Source organism: Branchiostoma floridae, chromosome 2 (assembly GCF_000003815.2).
Source record: "Branchiostoma floridae strain S238N-H82 chromosome 2, Bfl_VNyyK, whole genome shotgun sequence".
Classification (NCBI taxonomy): Eukaryota; Metazoa; Chordata; class Leptocardii; order Amphioxiformes; family Branchiostomatidae; genus Branchiostoma; species Branchiostoma floridae.
The window spans coordinates 33,310,818-33,328,273 of NC_049980.1; the positions used below are offsets into that span (position 1 = coordinate 33,310,818).

The 17,456-nt window shown below is 42.9% G+C and overlaps 1 protein-coding gene across 3 annotated transcripts in view; it reads left to right on the plus strand.

The window, feature by feature from the left end:
- LOC118406597 (heterogeneous nuclear ribonucleoprotein K-like) overlaps positions 1 to 17,456 on the plus strand; it is a 50,257-nt gene that overhangs the window by 28,875 nt on the left and 3,926 nt on the right. Inside the window, exons 3-15 of one of the 3 annotated variants that reach the window (XM_035806754.1) lie at positions 6,068 to 6,103; positions 7,049 to 7,140; positions 8,081 to 8,137; positions 9,992 to 10,035; positions 10,734 to 10,806; positions 11,606 to 11,731; positions 12,191 to 12,263; positions 12,560 to 12,615; positions 12,764 to 12,980; positions 13,608 to 13,830; positions 14,310 to 14,482; positions 16,078 to 16,130; positions 17,094 to 17,263. In XM_035806754.1, coding sequence (XP_035662647.1) covers positions 6,068 to 6,103; positions 7,049 to 7,140; positions 8,081 to 8,137; positions 9,992 to 10,035; positions 10,734 to 10,806; positions 11,606 to 11,731; positions 12,191 to 12,263; positions 12,560 to 12,615; positions 12,764 to 12,980; positions 13,608 to 13,830; positions 14,310 to 14,482; positions 16,078 to 16,130; positions 17,094 to 17,263 — 1,393 coding nt within the window. Of the gene's footprint in view, positions 1 to 6,067; positions 6,104 to 7,048; positions 7,141 to 8,080; positions 8,138 to 9,991; positions 10,036 to 10,733; positions 10,807 to 11,605; positions 11,732 to 12,190; positions 12,264 to 12,559; positions 12,616 to 12,763; positions 12,981 to 13,607; positions 13,831 to 14,309; positions 14,483 to 16,077; positions 16,131 to 16,759; positions 16,809 to 17,093; positions 17,264 to 17,456 lie in introns of those variants that run through there. The other 2 variants (XM_035806772.1, XM_035806764.1) reach the window with 2 other exon arrangements.

A 17,456-nucleotide genomic window follows, 5' to 3' on the forward strand; every position in this document is an offset into this window, starting at 1 on the left:
ATATCATCAAATTTTGCTATAAAAACTCTCCTTTCTCGTCCGACCGGTATATTTTAGTTGTAGCCCCACATTGCTATGACTATAGTATGAGTGAACAGAATGAGACTTCTCTGTCGCTTATAGTTAAAATATATTTTTTCATCAATCTAAAGGATTTTTTTCATATCATCAAATTTCACAACCAAAACTCTCCTTTATTGTCCGTTCTGTATGTTTGAGTTGTAGCTCCGCGTTGCCGAGAGTGAACAGAATAAGACCTCCCTGTCGCGCTCTCCGTGGCGGGCTGGGAGCCGCCGGTGCTCGTTAACAAGGCTTTGATGAGGCAGCTGCGATGATGAGACCCGGCATCCGTGCCGATCCTGAATTATGGATTCAGAGACGGGAGGGACACAATGGCCGCCTCATGTATCATTTATGCTGGCATCCATTATTCTGATGATTTTCTGCCCCACTAGCGAAACACTGTCCGATGATACAGCTGCGTTTTACCTGGACAAATACGGTAGCATCTTCTTTCGGCTTTACAAAGGTGTTTTTCTTACAAGCTGGTTTTAGGCCACCCAAATTTATTTACTTTGTTCTTTCACATTTTGAAATTTTGATCCATTATTCTGATGATTTTCTGCCCCAATGGCAAAACTCGGACAAATACGGTAGCATCTTCTATTGGCTTTACAAAGGTGTTTTTCTAAGAAGGTGGACCACCTGGTTTGTTGAAAGCCACTTTATCTTAATCCCTTGGTTCTTTCACATTTTAGAATAAAAATTATTGAACCATTATTCTGATCATTTTTTATCCAATGGCGAAACGCTGTCCAACGATACAGCTGCGTTTTACCTGGACAAATACAGTAGCATCTTCTTTCGGCTTTACAAAGGTGTTTTTCTAAGAAATCGGACCACCTGCTCTGTACACTGGCTGTAAGCCTCTCCATTTTGAAATAAAAATAAGTGATCCATTATTCTTATCAATTTCTGTCCAATAGCGAAACAGTGTCCGATGATACAGCTGGGTTTTACCTGGACAAATACGGTAGCATCTTTTTTCAGCTTTACAATTAGGTATTTTTCTTGGAAGCTGGACCACCTCGTGTATTGTACACTGGTTGTAGGCCATCCTAATTTATTTTCTTGGTTCTCTCACACTTTGAAATGAAAAGTGATTGTTATATTTTTGTGACGATTTTCTGCCCAATGGTGAAAAAGTGTTCAATAATACAGCTACATTTTTGTTGGATAACATTTCCTCTTTTTTCCCCTTTTTTTTGGCTTTAAGAGGTCCTCCTTTGTGTGAGAAGTTGGCAAGCAGTCACGTTAAAAACAGGAAGCTTTGAAGAAAAAAACTTGCATCTTTTAAGTTATTAAAAATGTACATTCACCCCCTGAAACTGTGTAACCAAGGTACAGCCTTTGGACTGTAGTTTTGGAGTTAATGTTTCAAATTTAGCATTATTCATTCAAAATATCAGAACCAAGAACTATAATTGGCTTCACCTTAGCTTAAAAGTGGATTGAGCAAATTAATTTTTAACAGAAGAAATACAGTTCATCTCAATGGTAGAAGCTTTCACTCCTGCCTTAATGGCAAAATTTATGTTCAATTTGGTGTGTACAATTTTCAACAAATTTGTTAGCAGAGCACCGCAAAACAAATTTAGACAGCACAATTCTGAAGACGATTCCACTAATTGCCCCGTCGCAATTGACCCGTACAACCCATTATTAATTGGCTTCTAATGCATCATTAATGAAAGGTGTGCCCATTGTGACATCAGGCACGTGTGGGTTGATTGTCCCGGGGGGTGCTTTTGACATAATTGCAGGCCTGTGTGCTGCAATGCAGCAGACGGAACGCCTGCCAACAGAAAGGTTACGCAGTTAAGATGTGTTTTTACAGAAGTAGAGTACTATAAATCTTGTAACTTTATATTGCTAGTTTTAGTTTTGCTGTAACCCCTATACTGGTATTATTTTGAATGAATAATACCAAATGTTCATTCAATGGGGCTTTTCGTCTCCCTCTGCTTCCAAAAAAGAAGTCAAACCCAACCTGTTTAGAAATAGCCAACTCAGTAGAATATTGTTCATAATTGTCCATTGTCACTTGTATATCTACTATGTTTATACCATGCTACCAATTAGCCCTCGGTCACGAACTTGCAAATAAACTTTTTAATATTCATTTTGACTGTATTACCACTGTAGTACTACTGTACTACTCAATTGCTTGAACCAAAAACTGCAAAAAATCTCCTTTGTTTGTTTGTTTGTTTGTTTATTTTTATTTAACCAGGGATACATATCGCCTATTTAGGCGTTTTTCAAAGTTCCCTGGGGGGCAACCCCGAAACATACATGCAACATAAAAGCGAAATCAAGTAACATAAATGGTAACATATCGAGTACTAACGAAAATTAACACAACTTGGCATACAAATTTTATTACTGCAACGTAATAAGCTAAGTTGCTACTGTGATAAGGAGTTCTTTCAATTGAAAAGTTGTTTTAGAAACGTGCACAAACCTCATTTCCCTTCCTTTCATGAAATAAAAGACCATTGCAAGAGTAGATGGATTTATTCCGTAGGCTTTCTTCTTTAACCTCTTATGATGTAAATGTAAATTCTGTTACTGGATACAGAATAGGAACCTTAAAACGAACCATTTTGTTCTGTTGCTCTAGCTATTAGTGTAATCTTAATGTCTAGATTTGTCACATATCATGGGAAAGATTGTCTAATTTTATCACCACTTCAAGTAAGAACTGGAGCCCAGTTATGCATGGATCATCAGTTATTTTGTGCATCCTCTCTGATTATGAAGCTCATTATTAAAAATAAGTATTTCTAGACTAATAGTAATACTAGATTGAAGTCTTATCCTGTCAAGGAAAGAAAAGCTGCTTAGATCGTTAGGAAGGAAGGCTTACTGTTCCAGCCTGGCATGGCCAGCTGAGTCTATCCTGCAACAGTGTCCATCCTCCCTTAGGCTTAGGTCACATTTCCAAACCGGAGCCCCGCTGGGATGCTTTAAGAAATGAAAAGTTGAAATGTATGCCTAGAAATATACACAAATCATACCCATGAACCTTACTTTGAAATTTTGTGTATTTTGAAGTCTTTTATATCATTCTTTTTGTGCCCGAAAGCTGGCCGACCGGGCCCCGGTTTGGAAATGTGGCCTAAGCCTAACTGTAGAATCAGACCAACCATGCTTGTGTTGACCACAACAGTTTTATTTGTTGGTTCCTGGATTAGAAAAAAAAGGAATGTCAACCTATAATGTCAACATGAAAACGAGTCTGTCGCTTGGTAGACACAGATCATTCAAGGTGTGATCATAAAAAGACTCAAATTTTCCTACCTGTCCTCTGTTTTCATCTTACCTGTTTGCTACCTTCCATCGATAGAATGTCCGAGAGAACTGGGATGATACATTTGTGGGGCCTAATCCATGTAAAAGGAGAATATTTGCAAGAGAATGTCGGTCATCAGAAGGTTTCACTGGAAGAAACGACTCTCCTGGCCAATTATTTGACTTTTCCATTTTTTTATCTACAATCCATACCCCTGTAGGGAGGCCTGGCTAAGGCTATAGTAGAATATAGAATCCCAGGGTGATTTTTATCGGCCGCGCCGTGTTGTCACATCGTTCTTCATTGATCTACGAGGCACTGCCGCCATTATCGCCGCACGGTTTGTCTGTACCTGGGTCCATTTTCACGGCGGAACACAATAGTTATTCAATTACCCCGGCCCATATTGATGTGGGTAAATGCCTCGGCCGGGGGAGGAAAGTAGCGGGTCAGGGGGATTTAGTGCGCGGTTGCCACGGCAACGGCCCATTCTTCTGTAGTCCGCTGCTTTGAAAGGAGATAAGAGTTGACCTTTATCATTCAAATCTGCTGAAATCTGCGCGAGCACGGACGGATGGGAAAAACTGTCGCATGATGTCACCGTGAGATTTGCATAAAAATGAGGTCTTACAAGTGCTCTGGGTGTAGGTTTTCAAGAATTAATAGTATTATTAGTAAATCAAATCATCATAAAACCTGATAAGGCTCTTGATATATAGTAGATGTCTGAAAAATTGATCCAGTTTGCTGCCGTTCTGTGCGGCAGGAGATAAATTGACCGGGAGGTTAACGTCAACACAATGGATTATTGTCATCCATCATTATTATATGGATGGAGTGTTTTTTAAGTACCTTGTTCTGTTTTCACGTATTTTCCAGCTCTACAAAGTCAAACATCTTTTTCCTTAAATGTGTCTTTCATTTGTGCACTCTCCTTTCTTCGTTCACTCGGTCCTCCCCTTCCTGGGTAGACATCTCACTACAGATTGCATCTTTTTAAGGGAATAGTTGGGACGCTACCGTAATGCACTTTCCACACGGAAATGACAGGATGGCCTTTAGTGAAATGTCACCATGTACAGTAGGTAGGAAACATGGATTTCAGCTTTTGGATTGGCTTCAATAGACATGGTATATTCAAAACTGCCCAGAAAGACCACTCGGGAGGGATGAGACCTGGTCTATGTGGACAGGTGGTCACTAAAGACAGGTGCAAAAATTATCTAAATGACCACCAAAAAGTGAGGTGAAATTTGGTCAGGTCCTATCTCTCTTTCGTCTTTTGTATTCTTACCTACTATTCTTGTAATTTCTATACTTTGATAGCCTGAGTACCAGATTGTTTCCTGGCCCTAGAGGGCCAACATGCTTCCAAGGAAATTTGACTGCATTCCCCTGAGTTAGACCCTGAGGTACAAAGGGGGCTATACTATAGTAAAAGGGGCCTGGAGTAGCCCTGGAGCCAAGGAGTTGGCTTGTGTACTGGAAACAGTCTGGCAACCAGGCCCATACCTACTAGCCTGGATGCCAGACTGTTTCCAGGACCTAGGGCCAACTCCTAACCCCCCCAAGGTAGTACAACAGGCGGCCCTGAGTAACAATCTGATGTAGATATGATCAAGATCGGGCAGGGGTCTGGTATCCAAGCTAGCTAATATCCTGACTGTGTAGTATGGTATCCTACCGGTGTTTCCCTCTGAGCTCTTGGTGACCAGCCCGTATGCCATCCTAGTTTCTGCGGCTCCCTTACCCACCTCTCGGCCTTACGAAGTTAGGATGGCCCCCAGGCTACTTTACTTGGGAACCTGAAGTCGTGCTTGTCAAAATGATCTAGGGGAATTGTACAACGAACCTGTGAATATTGTACATAGCGTCTGTCCTCTCTGTCACGACCAGTGGAAGACTAGCTCTTCAGTGAGCTAAAAAACTGGATCGAGATCACTTTCCTTTTTCTTGTTGAAAAGAGCTAGGGGAGTTTCCCTGGCACAATGAACCTGTAAATACTGTACATAGCGTCTGTCCTCTCTGTCACGACCAGTGGAAGACTAGCTCTTCAGTGAGCTAAAAAACTGGATCGAGAACACTTTCCTTTTCCTTGTCAAAAAGAGCTAGGGGAGTACAATGAACTGTACATTATATACTGTACATAGCATCTGTCCTCTCTTTAGTGAGCTAAAAAAACTGGATCGAGATCTCTTACCTTTTTCTTGTCGAAAAGAGCTAGGGGAATTTCCCTGCTACAATGAACCTATAAATACTATACAGTGTCTGTCCTCTCTGTCACAACCAGTGGAAGACTAGCTCTTCAGTGAGCTAAATTAACTGGATTGAGATTACTTTCCTTTTCCTTGTCAAAAAGAGCTAGGGGAGTACAATGAACTGTACAGTAAATACTGTACATAGCGTCTGTCCTCTCTGTCATGACCAGTGGAAGACTAGCTCTTCAGTGAGTTAAAAAGCTGGATCGAGATCACTTTCCTTTTTCTTGTTGAAAAGAGCTAGGGAGATTTCCCTGGTACAATGAACCTGTAAATACTGTTACAGTACATTCTAAGCGTCTGTCCTCTCTGTCACAACCAGTGGAAGTCTAGCTCTTCAGTGAGCTAAAAAAAACTGGATCAAGATCACTTTCCTTTTCTTTTGTATCTTTCAGCTTGTGCTGTCACTGTCTATCGTGTCTGTGACTAATACATGCTCCCCTTCTTCTTACAGAGTTTAAGCAAGAAAGGGATAGCTGGGATCAGGAAGGTACAGCCTTTCTTAATGTTTCGTCCCATGTAGACACTTCCTCTGTCGTTCAGACCATAGTTTTTGGTTGAAAAAATGGTCCTCAGATGAATGACGTTCCAAAAGATTTACAATACTACAGAGCTTATGAAAGGTCCATTTTCAGTTCAAAATGAAAATAAACACATCCAAAAATTTCTTCGAAAACTCATGTATGGTAAAAGAAGGCTAGTTGCCTCGCCATGTCTAAAATAAAAGTCAGGCACATCAAAAAAATTCTCAAAACTTAAGACGGTCCTTTGGAGGAAGTGTGTGCAGGGTCTAATTCATCTCTCTTGAACCACTTGAATGGTTGGTTCGCAATCATATTGATTCTTCATTGATTTTAGATTAGTGGAGTGATGGCAATCATGTCACACTGCATAGCAAAGTTCTTTGTATACGCAACCAGTACATAATCACCTACAGAAGTTTCTATGACCATCTGTCACCTTCTTCAGGGCAACACTGACCGGTTGTACTTGGTACTGCAGCTAGGTGTCGCTGCTGCAACGTGAAGAATGTCTTCCCAAATGTATCCCCCTCATCACCGTTCTTGACTGGACTATACTTTCGATCCCTACACTGGCTACAGCCTTGCTCCTTGATATCAGTCATGTTTGGCACTGTATTCTTCACACTTGAGCAGCGAAACCTAGCTGCAGTGCGATTTAGAATTGCCCCGAATAGCAGTTGTCAGGGACATCATCATTGGTTGTCAACTTGGGAAGTCTGTCGTCTTCCTTGCCTTGTGGAAGATGACAGACAGACGAACAGACAAACAGACAGACAGACGATGACCGAAATGTCAGGAGGTGATTACAAGTATTTACTGTGTTGTGTGTAAAAGAACCTTGTTCCCCAGTGGTGTACTGACCTGGTAATAAAACTACTCACAGACAATCTCGCCCCTCTGCTGTGTTGTAGGGAAACGCCCAGCGGAAGACGAGGGAGGCCAGTCCAACAAGCGCCCCCGACCGCCGCCTCCCGTGGATCTGAGGATCTTGCTGCAGAGCAAGGTACTGTAATTCACTTGGTCTTCTCGGTACCAAACTTTCACGGCCTGAGAAAATCTAACTTGTCCTCGGAACTAAATGTTCACGGTGGCAGCAGGTGCTTGTAAAAAAAGTCAGTGAATTAGTTGTTGTCGCTAATGATAAGTTCACGTTACAGTGATCTCCGTGAATACCATGAACATAAAAGTACACTGAAAAAATCAGGAATTACAGTACGTCTTGTCTCAATGTGAAGAGACAAAAGAAAGTGGTTGACACTGTTAAATCCTAGGCTATTGGAGATTCTTTAGCACAACCAGAACGACGTTTTGATATCTGTCAGACGTCTTCCTCAGAGCAAAGCTTCAGCAGGTAAGAGTCATTCTGTTTGTGCAAAAGAAAACTCCAATATCCTATGTTCTACCAACCCAAGGGAATTATTTCCTACTCTGCTTTAAGGTTTAATGGTGTGAGAATCCAGAAAGTCTGGTGTCCTAGCATAAGGAGTGGACAGTCTCAGGTTGACACTGGGTACCACCCTTTCGTTTGAATTATCAAATGGTATTCATTGAGCTTCCATCAGTTCTCTGTCGATCATATCTCCATTATTGCTTTATCAATTGCATTGTATTATATATGTCACAGTTTGGATTAGAGTTGGTCCTAGGAGAGATCCCGATCGCAATCTGTACAAGTAGAATCGCCGATTGTCCTAGGACAGATCCCGATCGCAGTCTGTTTCCCATATCTTAGCATCATTTGAGTTTGGATCGGAGTTGGCCCTAGGAGAGACCCCGATCGCAATCTATACTAGTAGAATCACCGATTCTCCTAGGAGAGATCCCGATCAGAGTTGGCCCTAGGACACCGCTGTGACATGTATATGTATCATTTGAAATTTTGTGTGTGTGTTGAGTTTCTCACAGCAGCAAGGTTAAAATAGATGAGATGCTCTGTTTTCCAGAATGCGGGAGCCATCATCGGCAAGCAAGGTTTGAACATCAAGCGTCTTCGTTCAGAGGTGCGTATCTTCACTTTCTCTCCAGCCAGCTTATTACTAAAGCGCCTTGGATTTTTTAAAAATACTGACGCATCTTGACCGAACCGAAGTGTTCAAGTAAAAGACTTATAGTTGCTGCGTACGAGCGATTCTACGTTAATAATATAGGATGGTAAATGTAGATGACCAGTTGTAGTTGTCTCAACTCCAATGATTTCGTAATGCTGCTGCTTCGATTCCGTCTTTGCTGCTTTTCTAACTTTTGTTCTTCCATATACTAGTTTTTAGCTTTGATAGTAATTGTACAGCATGCTTTTATCTCAGTGTTGTATTGACCAAATGTTAATTCGGTATAGCAATTGATTCTCCACCTGAATCTACATGCTAAGTTCGATCCCCTAATTTTGATAGCAAGCAATTTTTATTATAAAAAAAAAGCCGACCTATAATTTCAGTGATATAATATAAATAATGAGTGGCGATTAATCGGTGGTGGGTAGTCATGTGTACCGTACCTCTGATCTTGGCACGGATCTAGAGATCCCTGCGTCTCTCTCAGCTTTGTACTGTGTATCCTCTAGTCCAGTATGACGTTGTCCTCAGCTAATGGCCTTGTTTTCCTTCCCCTTTAGACAAAGGCCCGGCCCGCAAGCCCAACCTAATGAGACCTTTGCCAATATTGCAGCCCAGGGGACAATTATGTGATCCTCTCTCACTCTCTCGTTTATTACATGCAGCATAGACTCTTCGTCTCCTCCGTTTGATCTCTCTAGATGTTACTGCCTTGTCCCATAAACTCTCAGTCAGAACTGCCCGCCATTTTCATCACCTCATCTCTCTCTCTTTCTCTCTCTCTCTCTCTCTATCTATCTCTCACTCTATAGTCCCGACCTGTTGTCATGTTTATACTGTATATGAAGTAGCAGTCCCTATGCTTGACTTCACTCCGCTTTGTAAAGCTTACCCCCGTTTCGCGCCGTGGGCTCCAACTGCAAACTCCTTGGGACTAAGGTGTGACCCGCCACGTTTCCTCCATTTAAAAGGGGCCCTGTTGGGAGATATGGGGCGATAGTTTCCATGTACTTCATACTCCTCATCCTCACCCCCCTCCCTTCCCACCCCCCTGCAGCCAACCCCCCCTGCTTGCTCGCAGCCCCCCCTTTTCATCAGCAAAGTGCAGTGTGACTCCTCTCTCTGTGGTCCCAGCAACTGGAGTAACCAATGTGTCTCAACACGACCAATTTTTCTTTCAACTAAAATGCAAAAAAGAATTAAGATTAAACTTTATTCCATATGCACAAGACCATATTCATCAGTAAAACATCACCTTTTTATACAGATCATTCATTCATAAACAACATATTTGTCAATGCTGAAATAAATGAGGTCATATCATTTTGGATCGTACCACTACGTCCCAGTGGCTCCTCCCAATGAGTATCCCCAAAAATTTCTCTACGATCCACCGAAGTTGGTTACTACAGTTGGGTATCCTGTCTCCGCCAGACCACGTTTTAACGCCAACGTTTGTCGCTGCCGAAGCACTTCTCTTGTTAATCTCCCTTCCTCCACACAGAAGCGCCGCCACCTTCCTGTTCGTACGAGTCTTCCACACGGTAGTCTGGTATATCGCGTACTGCAATGCTTGATATAAGTTATGTAATAATAGCAATACGATGATGAAATTGATGCCTAATTGACACTGGCCCTCTCTCCAACACTCCTCTTGTCCCCGACCCGCTATGGAACGTTGCCCCGCCCGGCCTGGCATGGTCCTGTTGATCCGAATCCGGTCCGCTCGAATTCCGTTCCGCCCGGCCCCGGCCCGTTACCACCTCCTGTCCCGACCACCACCACCGTACCACCACTCTCCAGTACAAAGCAACCGTTACCGTCCCCGACTGCACTGGCCCTGAGCGGTATGTCCCAGTGTGTAGGCACACAAGTTTCTACACATCATGACTTATATTTTCCACTCACTCTTATCATAATAGAAGTCAGTCTCGTTTAAGTGTCCCACACTCTCACGGTTGGTATTAAAGAAAAGGACGAAAAACAGACAGACAGCAGTGTAGTTGCTGTTTAGGGGGTTCTTTCGGGGCATGTGAGATGCTTATGCAGTGGAATTCTGGAGTTTAAGTCAGACCTTCCTGTAGTCCATCTCAACTGTGGTGTTGTAGTTGTACAGTGTGGTGCTGTGTCTGAAAGCTGTATATTTTATTTTGTCCCAAAGAATATCAATCATATAAAGAAAACTTCAGTGTTTTTTTTTTGCCGACTGTTACCAAATATTATTTTGCGGTTGACCTGTTGCTGTATTGTAGATATTGACCAAGAAATCTTCTTCCTTCCTGATAACAAAATAAGAAGGACCCTCCAAAACTTTCAGTTCTGTAGTTCTAAACCAGTCCGTACTTTCCTGTTCCATTTCTGTATTTTATTAACCAGTACATTTTACGTTTATTTATGGGATGTTTTTCCCAAAGAAGGACTAAAAAACTGAAATTTTTTCTCCTCGTAGAGTGTGTGTGTTTACTTTTTGTTTCGAGTAGACATATTGGTTTTGTCGGAGAGCAAGGAATGATACGTGACTGTTGTTTTTCTCCCCTGTTCACAGCATTTTGACCATATCGGCCGACTTGAACACAGCCTGCGCATGTCTACTCGACATTATTCCTGTCCTGGAAGACGTAAGTACTCGGGGATTGAAATTCTTTATAGAAAATCCTGAAGTGTATATTCTCAATAGTCAAAAGGAATTTGGAGCCCAGATGGTATCTGGGTCCATTGTAAGCTACCTCTCAGCAGGGTTCTATCCAGGATTTTATTTTAGCATGCTGTAGTGGTAATGGCAAGCGACCAGTCTGGTTGAAAGAAAATTCTAAAGTGTCCTTCGTCAAAATGAATTTGGAGGCCTGATGATTGCAGTGTCCATTCTAGCCAGGATTTTATAAGCATACTGTTATGGTAGTCGCAAACCACCTATCTGGGGGATGATGTGACTTTTTGGCCCTCGGGATTTTAAAAATGTAGGACAAAATTTGGCAGTGTAAGGGTACCCTTTGGGTGACAGTTCTTTTTCATCACATGTATGATGTATCAGATCAACAAAGTTCGATATCAACATTTTTCATATTTGATCATACATATCATCAGAATAAGTAAAGACTAGCAAAGTACAACTACGCTAGTTCAAAATTAGCGTAATGCCCTCATGTAGCAAATAATAACCAGTTATGCTAAAAGTGCTCTTGCTAGAACCTTGTCTCATTTTTGCCTCCTATGAAAGTGAAAGTGTAGTGAGAGTGAAAGTGAAGTGAAAGTCTCCTGTGTGTCACCCCAGTACCAGAAGCACTACCAGGGGCACAAGGACCTGAACGTTATGCTAAAAGTGCACTAGCTAGAACCTTGTCTCACCTTTGCCTCCTTTGAAAGTGAAAGAAGTAAAAGTGAAGTGAAATTAAAAGCCTCCTTTGTTTTCTCTCCCAGTACCAGAAGCACTACCAGGAGCATAAGGACCTGAACTTCAACTGTGAGCTGCGCATGTTGGTGCATCAGAGCCAGGCGGGCTGCATCATCGGCCGCGCAGGCTTCAAGATCAAGGAACTGCGTGAGGTGGGTCATTTACATATTCTCTAAATTCTTCATGTTTGTGTAAAATGGAAATAAAAAAATCCTTCTGATAACTTTTTGGCAATCTCTGATCAAAATTGCATGAAAAATGCTGCTATTTGGGTCATCCGGCTAAGAAAATGCATCACCGTTGCAGCGGACTAGTACAAAAATGGTTTCGCTGGCCGACCAACTACTACTCTCACAAAAAGTAATACAACCCACGGGCTTTTCAGGAAATATGACAAATCTATGTTTAGCTATAATGATCACCAAGCAAAAGGGAGCAAAAGTTAGGGAGACAACCGCGCACTTACGGTCTATTGCAGCACCCTTCCGCCAACTCCGGTCAGATTTTAACTCCAACCTGGAACCTAAGAAAGTTTGGCATAATGTGCTATGATTACTACCAACTCATGAGCTTCCACGATGACTGACATCTTGTTTTTTTTTTTTTTTCAGCAAACCGAGGCAAACATCAAGGTGTACTCTGAGTGCATGCCGGGCTCCACAGAGAGAGTCGTCGCCTTGACCGGTACGTTCTACAAGTTATGTCATACTTTGTTAGATATGGGTGTTTCAGGCCAGTCCTACGGTATACTATGGGCACCCACTTGTATCAGATGAAATAAGTCAAACACACAATGATGTAAATAGTACCACTGTTACATATTTTGTCTGACCCTGACCTCTTCCCTCATGACCGCAATGAGAACCGGCATGTGGGCCGACATGAGCTTTCATGAATAAACAAAGGTTCAAACAAACAAACAAACACTTTGTTTTGTGGTCAAAAATTGATCTGCATGTATTTTTTGTGGTTTTCTACAGGAAAGCCGGAGAAATGTGTCGGTGCCATCAAGAAAATCATCGAGCTCCTGCAGAAAGTAAGAGTTCTTGACAAGTTGACATATTTTTTATCCTTCTACCACTTTTGTACAATAATGTACCTAGGGGTGGGTACCAGTATAATGACTTCTACCAACACAGATGAACTTTCAAGTTAACATTCTCTGATCTTGCTTCTGTCTCCAGGCCCCCATCAAAGGACAGAACATCCCCTACGACCCGTTCATGTACGATGAGTTCTACGCGGCGGAATATGGCGGCTACACGTCATACGACGACCAACGCGGCGGCGGTGGCCGTGGCGGCGGGGACCGGAGGGGCGGCGGTTTCTCCGGGCGAGGCGGTTCCGGGGGCGGTCCCAGAGGGCGTGGCGGCCCTCCACGAGGCCATCGCGGTGGCCCTGGTATGTTGGATGCTATTATCCGAAATATTCTGTCATGTTATTGAAGGAAGGTCTGTTCAAATACTTTATGTCATCATCTAACTACGATATACTGGAAAAACTCTGTAAGTTTGTCCACACATGCTTTAAGAAGAGAGAAGAAGCACGTACTTTATAGTATATGTATAGTTTTCCGTTTACCCCCTTTAATTTGGCTTTGTACCAATCTGACTGCATTTAGCCCCAATGGGGCATGAATATGCAATAAACTTCATTGTCATTGTCATTATCCAAAAATTCTGATACACGCAATTCTTTATACACAAGGCTGTCAATGTATGTACAAGGATTTGTCTCAATGGACCTGAAGTGCAAATATAAACACATCATGACATGAAAATAGGAAAAGAAGGAAAATATATTAAAGAATGTTTTGACCTTAGAAATTCCTACAATTATTGTAAAAACCCTTGTCCAATACTAGTATACTACTGGTACACACTCCTGTATAGAGTAATTCTTCCACTGGTTGTGACAGAGAAGTTAAAGTAAAAGTTCTTAAAGTTCAGTAAGTGCTTTACTGGTTTGAGATCACCTTCACTTTCTTCCTTTCTCCACTGAGGATCGTTTTTCCGTCCCGTTCTGCAGGAGGTCAGGGGTCGCGGATGGGCGGCAACATGGGTCACCGCGACAACTTCCACGGCGGTCACGGCGGCGGGAGGGCCGGCGGGCCCCGCATGATGCCCTCGGAGATGAGGTCTGGCCCCCCTCCCAGCAGGGGGCTGGGAGGAGGGGGGCCGCCCCCCATGCGCAACAGGGGGGGTCTGATGTCCCAGGGGGGGCAGGGAGGCAGAGGCGGCATGGGCGGCAGGTGGGGAAATTTCGTCTTCTTACAAAACTTTGCAACTGAACAGTTTCAAGTAAAGTTTATCTGTAATTCCCAACACAATAAAATTTAACTTTTGAGTTTTCTTACTGACCAACTCCAGTCTTGTTATAGATTTATGACTAATTACTAATTGAGTTTTTTTAGTGCTTCAGTACTGGGTTGATAACTACGTAGCTGAAGGCATGGTTATGTCTTGTTCTTTTCTGAGCTGGTATGAGATATTGATAGCCTCCACCAGGCCTTCCTACGGGGGTGCGGGGAGATCGTAGATTTCATTTAAAAAATTGGGAAATAGGTCAGGGCAGTCAGTTCACACTAAGGTTCATGTTTTCCCTCCTGGCCAGCCAACTCCTCTGTTAGCAAAACTCCCCTGGCAAATTGTTCTCCCTATAATAGCCAGTGCAGGCAGTCTGGTAGAGACTAAGATACTGAGCCGGTGTTCTGTCTCCTTGCACTTGCAGTGACCGGATGGGCGGCTACGGAGGCGGTGGCCGCGACTTTACCCGGGACGACTATGGTGGCGGTAGCCGGTTCAGTAGAGACCGGGACCGTGACGGAATGGGCGGTGGTGGCGGTGGCGGCTTTGGTGGAGGCGGCGGCGGAGGCGGCTTCAGATCGGGCGGCAGTGATCATGGTGAGAGGGTGGTTCTTGTGGTCAGCAAGTTATCAGTGGTGGCTAGTGGCTGTAAGATGTCCCTGTAGCTCAACCGGTTGCAGCCTCAGAGTTGAGCTTCTGGTTGCAATTAGTTAGTAACTGGGAGGTTCAAGTTCCTGGCATCAGGACATTGCGGCTAGGGCATCAACTGTCTTTCAGAAGGGATGTAAAATGGGATTCCGAGTTTGAGGAGGTGTCTCGCTGGGAAGGGCATCTTGTTTGGGACTGCTCGCTTGTGGATGAGACATAAAATGCAGGTCCCGTGTTCTTGAGCGCATTTAAGGGGGAAGGCTAGTAATCCCTCCTTGTGAAAATATAGCCTACTACTGTAACAGCAAGAAAAATTGCTGCCCTTTGTATCCCATAAGGCAAAGACCTTTAGACTAAATAGCATGTAGGCCCTGTAGGACATACTGCAAATCATGAAACATTTGCAGTGCTTTTATTTTCATGGTGCCCTCTTTACTGCTAGTGAACCCATGTCAATGAATACGACTCTCTTGTAAGAGTCTATGACTACTGTACTACAGAATTGTTTCAATCACTATTTCAAGCACAGCAAAAACCTCCTTTTCTACTCCTACCGCAAAATGAAACCACCAAGATGCAGGGTTGGACAAGTTTTCTAAAATTCACTTGTCCTATCGGGCAAGCACATAAAAGATTTACTTGCCCGAACCAATTTTTTCACTCAATTCACCCAAAATTTGAATGTCACTGTCACAACTAATACTAAAGGCATTTTCACTTCCAGCAATGGAATTTTCTGTTGACCATTGCTTGATGTCATGACAGTAAAAAGTAACAAGTATATCAAAATTGCACTCAATCAATGGAAAAATCTTACTTGCCCGATCGGGCAAGTGGTGTAGGTCATGCACTTGCCCGAACAGCACTTTCACTTGCCCTGGACAATAGGGCTAGTGGACTTGTCCAACCCTGCGATGTAGTAATGAACTATATATAACAGAACAAGCCTATGCCAAGGATATGTGCCAGCTAGTGCAATGGAGGACGGATGTCCCCGGGGACTCTTGTTGCATGTTGAAATTTTAATGGGAAGATCCAGCTCCCCATAGATAAAGCCCCGATGATTGAACGTGTGTGGACAGAATGGGGTGGATAGACTTGTCCCCTGGGGGCTATAAGTTAACCTTGATGTGTTGGAAGGTGCAAGGTGATGAAATAAAGGTTAGCGTTGCAGGATTGTAAATTCATTTTTCCGATCAGGTGAACCGATGCACGGAACCTAGAGCTTGAGCTTCAACGTAAAATATATGGGTGCTTAACAGTAGATTAAGTTGAATGTCAGCAAACCTAAGTACAGTTTACCTTACTGAATCTGTTTGGAGCTTGGGCCTGAAATTCTATTGTTAGATTCAAAATTTTAGATAAGCAAAACACGTACAACAATGGTTTTCCAAATTTTTTTTTTGGACGCATAAATGTCAAAAATATCATTTGCCCATTTTTGGACCAGAAATGTATGTTATTGGCTTCCGTGCCCCTAGGTAATAAAGCCAAATGTGTATAATAAAGTCCAGTTGTACATGTGTCTGTTTTCTCTCCCACAGGATTTGGCACTGGAGGTAACATCACTTCAACACAAGTCACAATTCCCAAAGAGGTAAGCTTCTATTCCTATATTCTTTTAATTTCCTAAGAAAGATTTCTTGATAAGAACTGTTGTTTTTTCCAGTAACCTGACTGACCTTAGCCTTTTTTGGTTGTTAGGGACTTAGAGTTTTTGATCTGAGTGATGAAAATGTTGTAGAATATTTTCCAACACGTTCCCCTCATTACTGTTGAAATAGATAATCGTGCTTGTACAAGTATATCTGACAGTGTATAATTAGAATGTGCATGTGATGTTGAAAAGTGTCCTGATAGATTTCAGGATACTGTAAATGCATTAAAGTTCGCTGGGATTTAATTTCAAATAGCGGGAAAGGGGACTTTTTGCGGTGGGTTTAAATTCACGGTAGCACCATGTACTGTGGTCTCTTACTGCAAGGGAAAAATGTTCGCGGTGGTTTTAAGTTCACGGTGAAGCGGCCACCGCGAAAACTGCAAACATTAATCCACCGCGAAAGTTTCTGCATTTACAGTAAAGTTTTATGATTGACCTACAACTATGGCCTTGTGATAGTTTCTTGTTTAGAGAATCAGCAGTTATCTGAAGTGTAAGCTTTTCAGTGAACTTAATGGGTTGTTTCCTTATAGGATAAAGATAACTTTCGATTTTCGTCCTCGTAGCTTGCGGGTTCCATCATAGGCAGGGGCGGGTCCTGCATCTGAATCTCAGTTCACCAGGTTTTAAACCATAGATTTGTATGTTAATGAGGTGTTGACGATTCTAAGAAGATGGTTCAGATGAAGTCAAGACAAAGTTGGTTGTTATTGACTCCTGTTGTTCGAGTTCAAGATAACTTTGAATTCGATTTTTGTCCTCCCAGCTCGCGGGCTCGATCATCAGCAGGGGCGGCTCTCTCATCCTAATCTGAATTTGCCATAGGTTTTAAACTATAATGTACTATGATAATGAAGGGAAGACAATTCTAAGATAACTTTTGATTTTTCGTCCCGACAGCTTGCGGGCTCAATCATCGGCAGGGGCGGGTCTCGAATCCGGACCATCCGCGAGAGGTCGGAGGCTCAGATCAAGATCGACGAGCCGCTGCCGGGCTCGACGGACCGCATCATCACCATCTCCGGGGACAACGACCAGATCCGGAACGCGCAGTTCCTGCTGCAGGAGAGGTGGGTGTGGCGGGGTGGGCAGGGGGCGCTCTTGTTTCCTGTGAGAGACACGATCCGCAAAATTCCGGGTCGGGGCTGAACCGTAAAATTGCTGACGCAAAATGTTGAACGTACCCAAAATTTCTGACAGTTTTCGAGCAATCATAATTCTTTTGAACAAAGTCTCCTTCGTTACACAACCTTCTGTAATTTT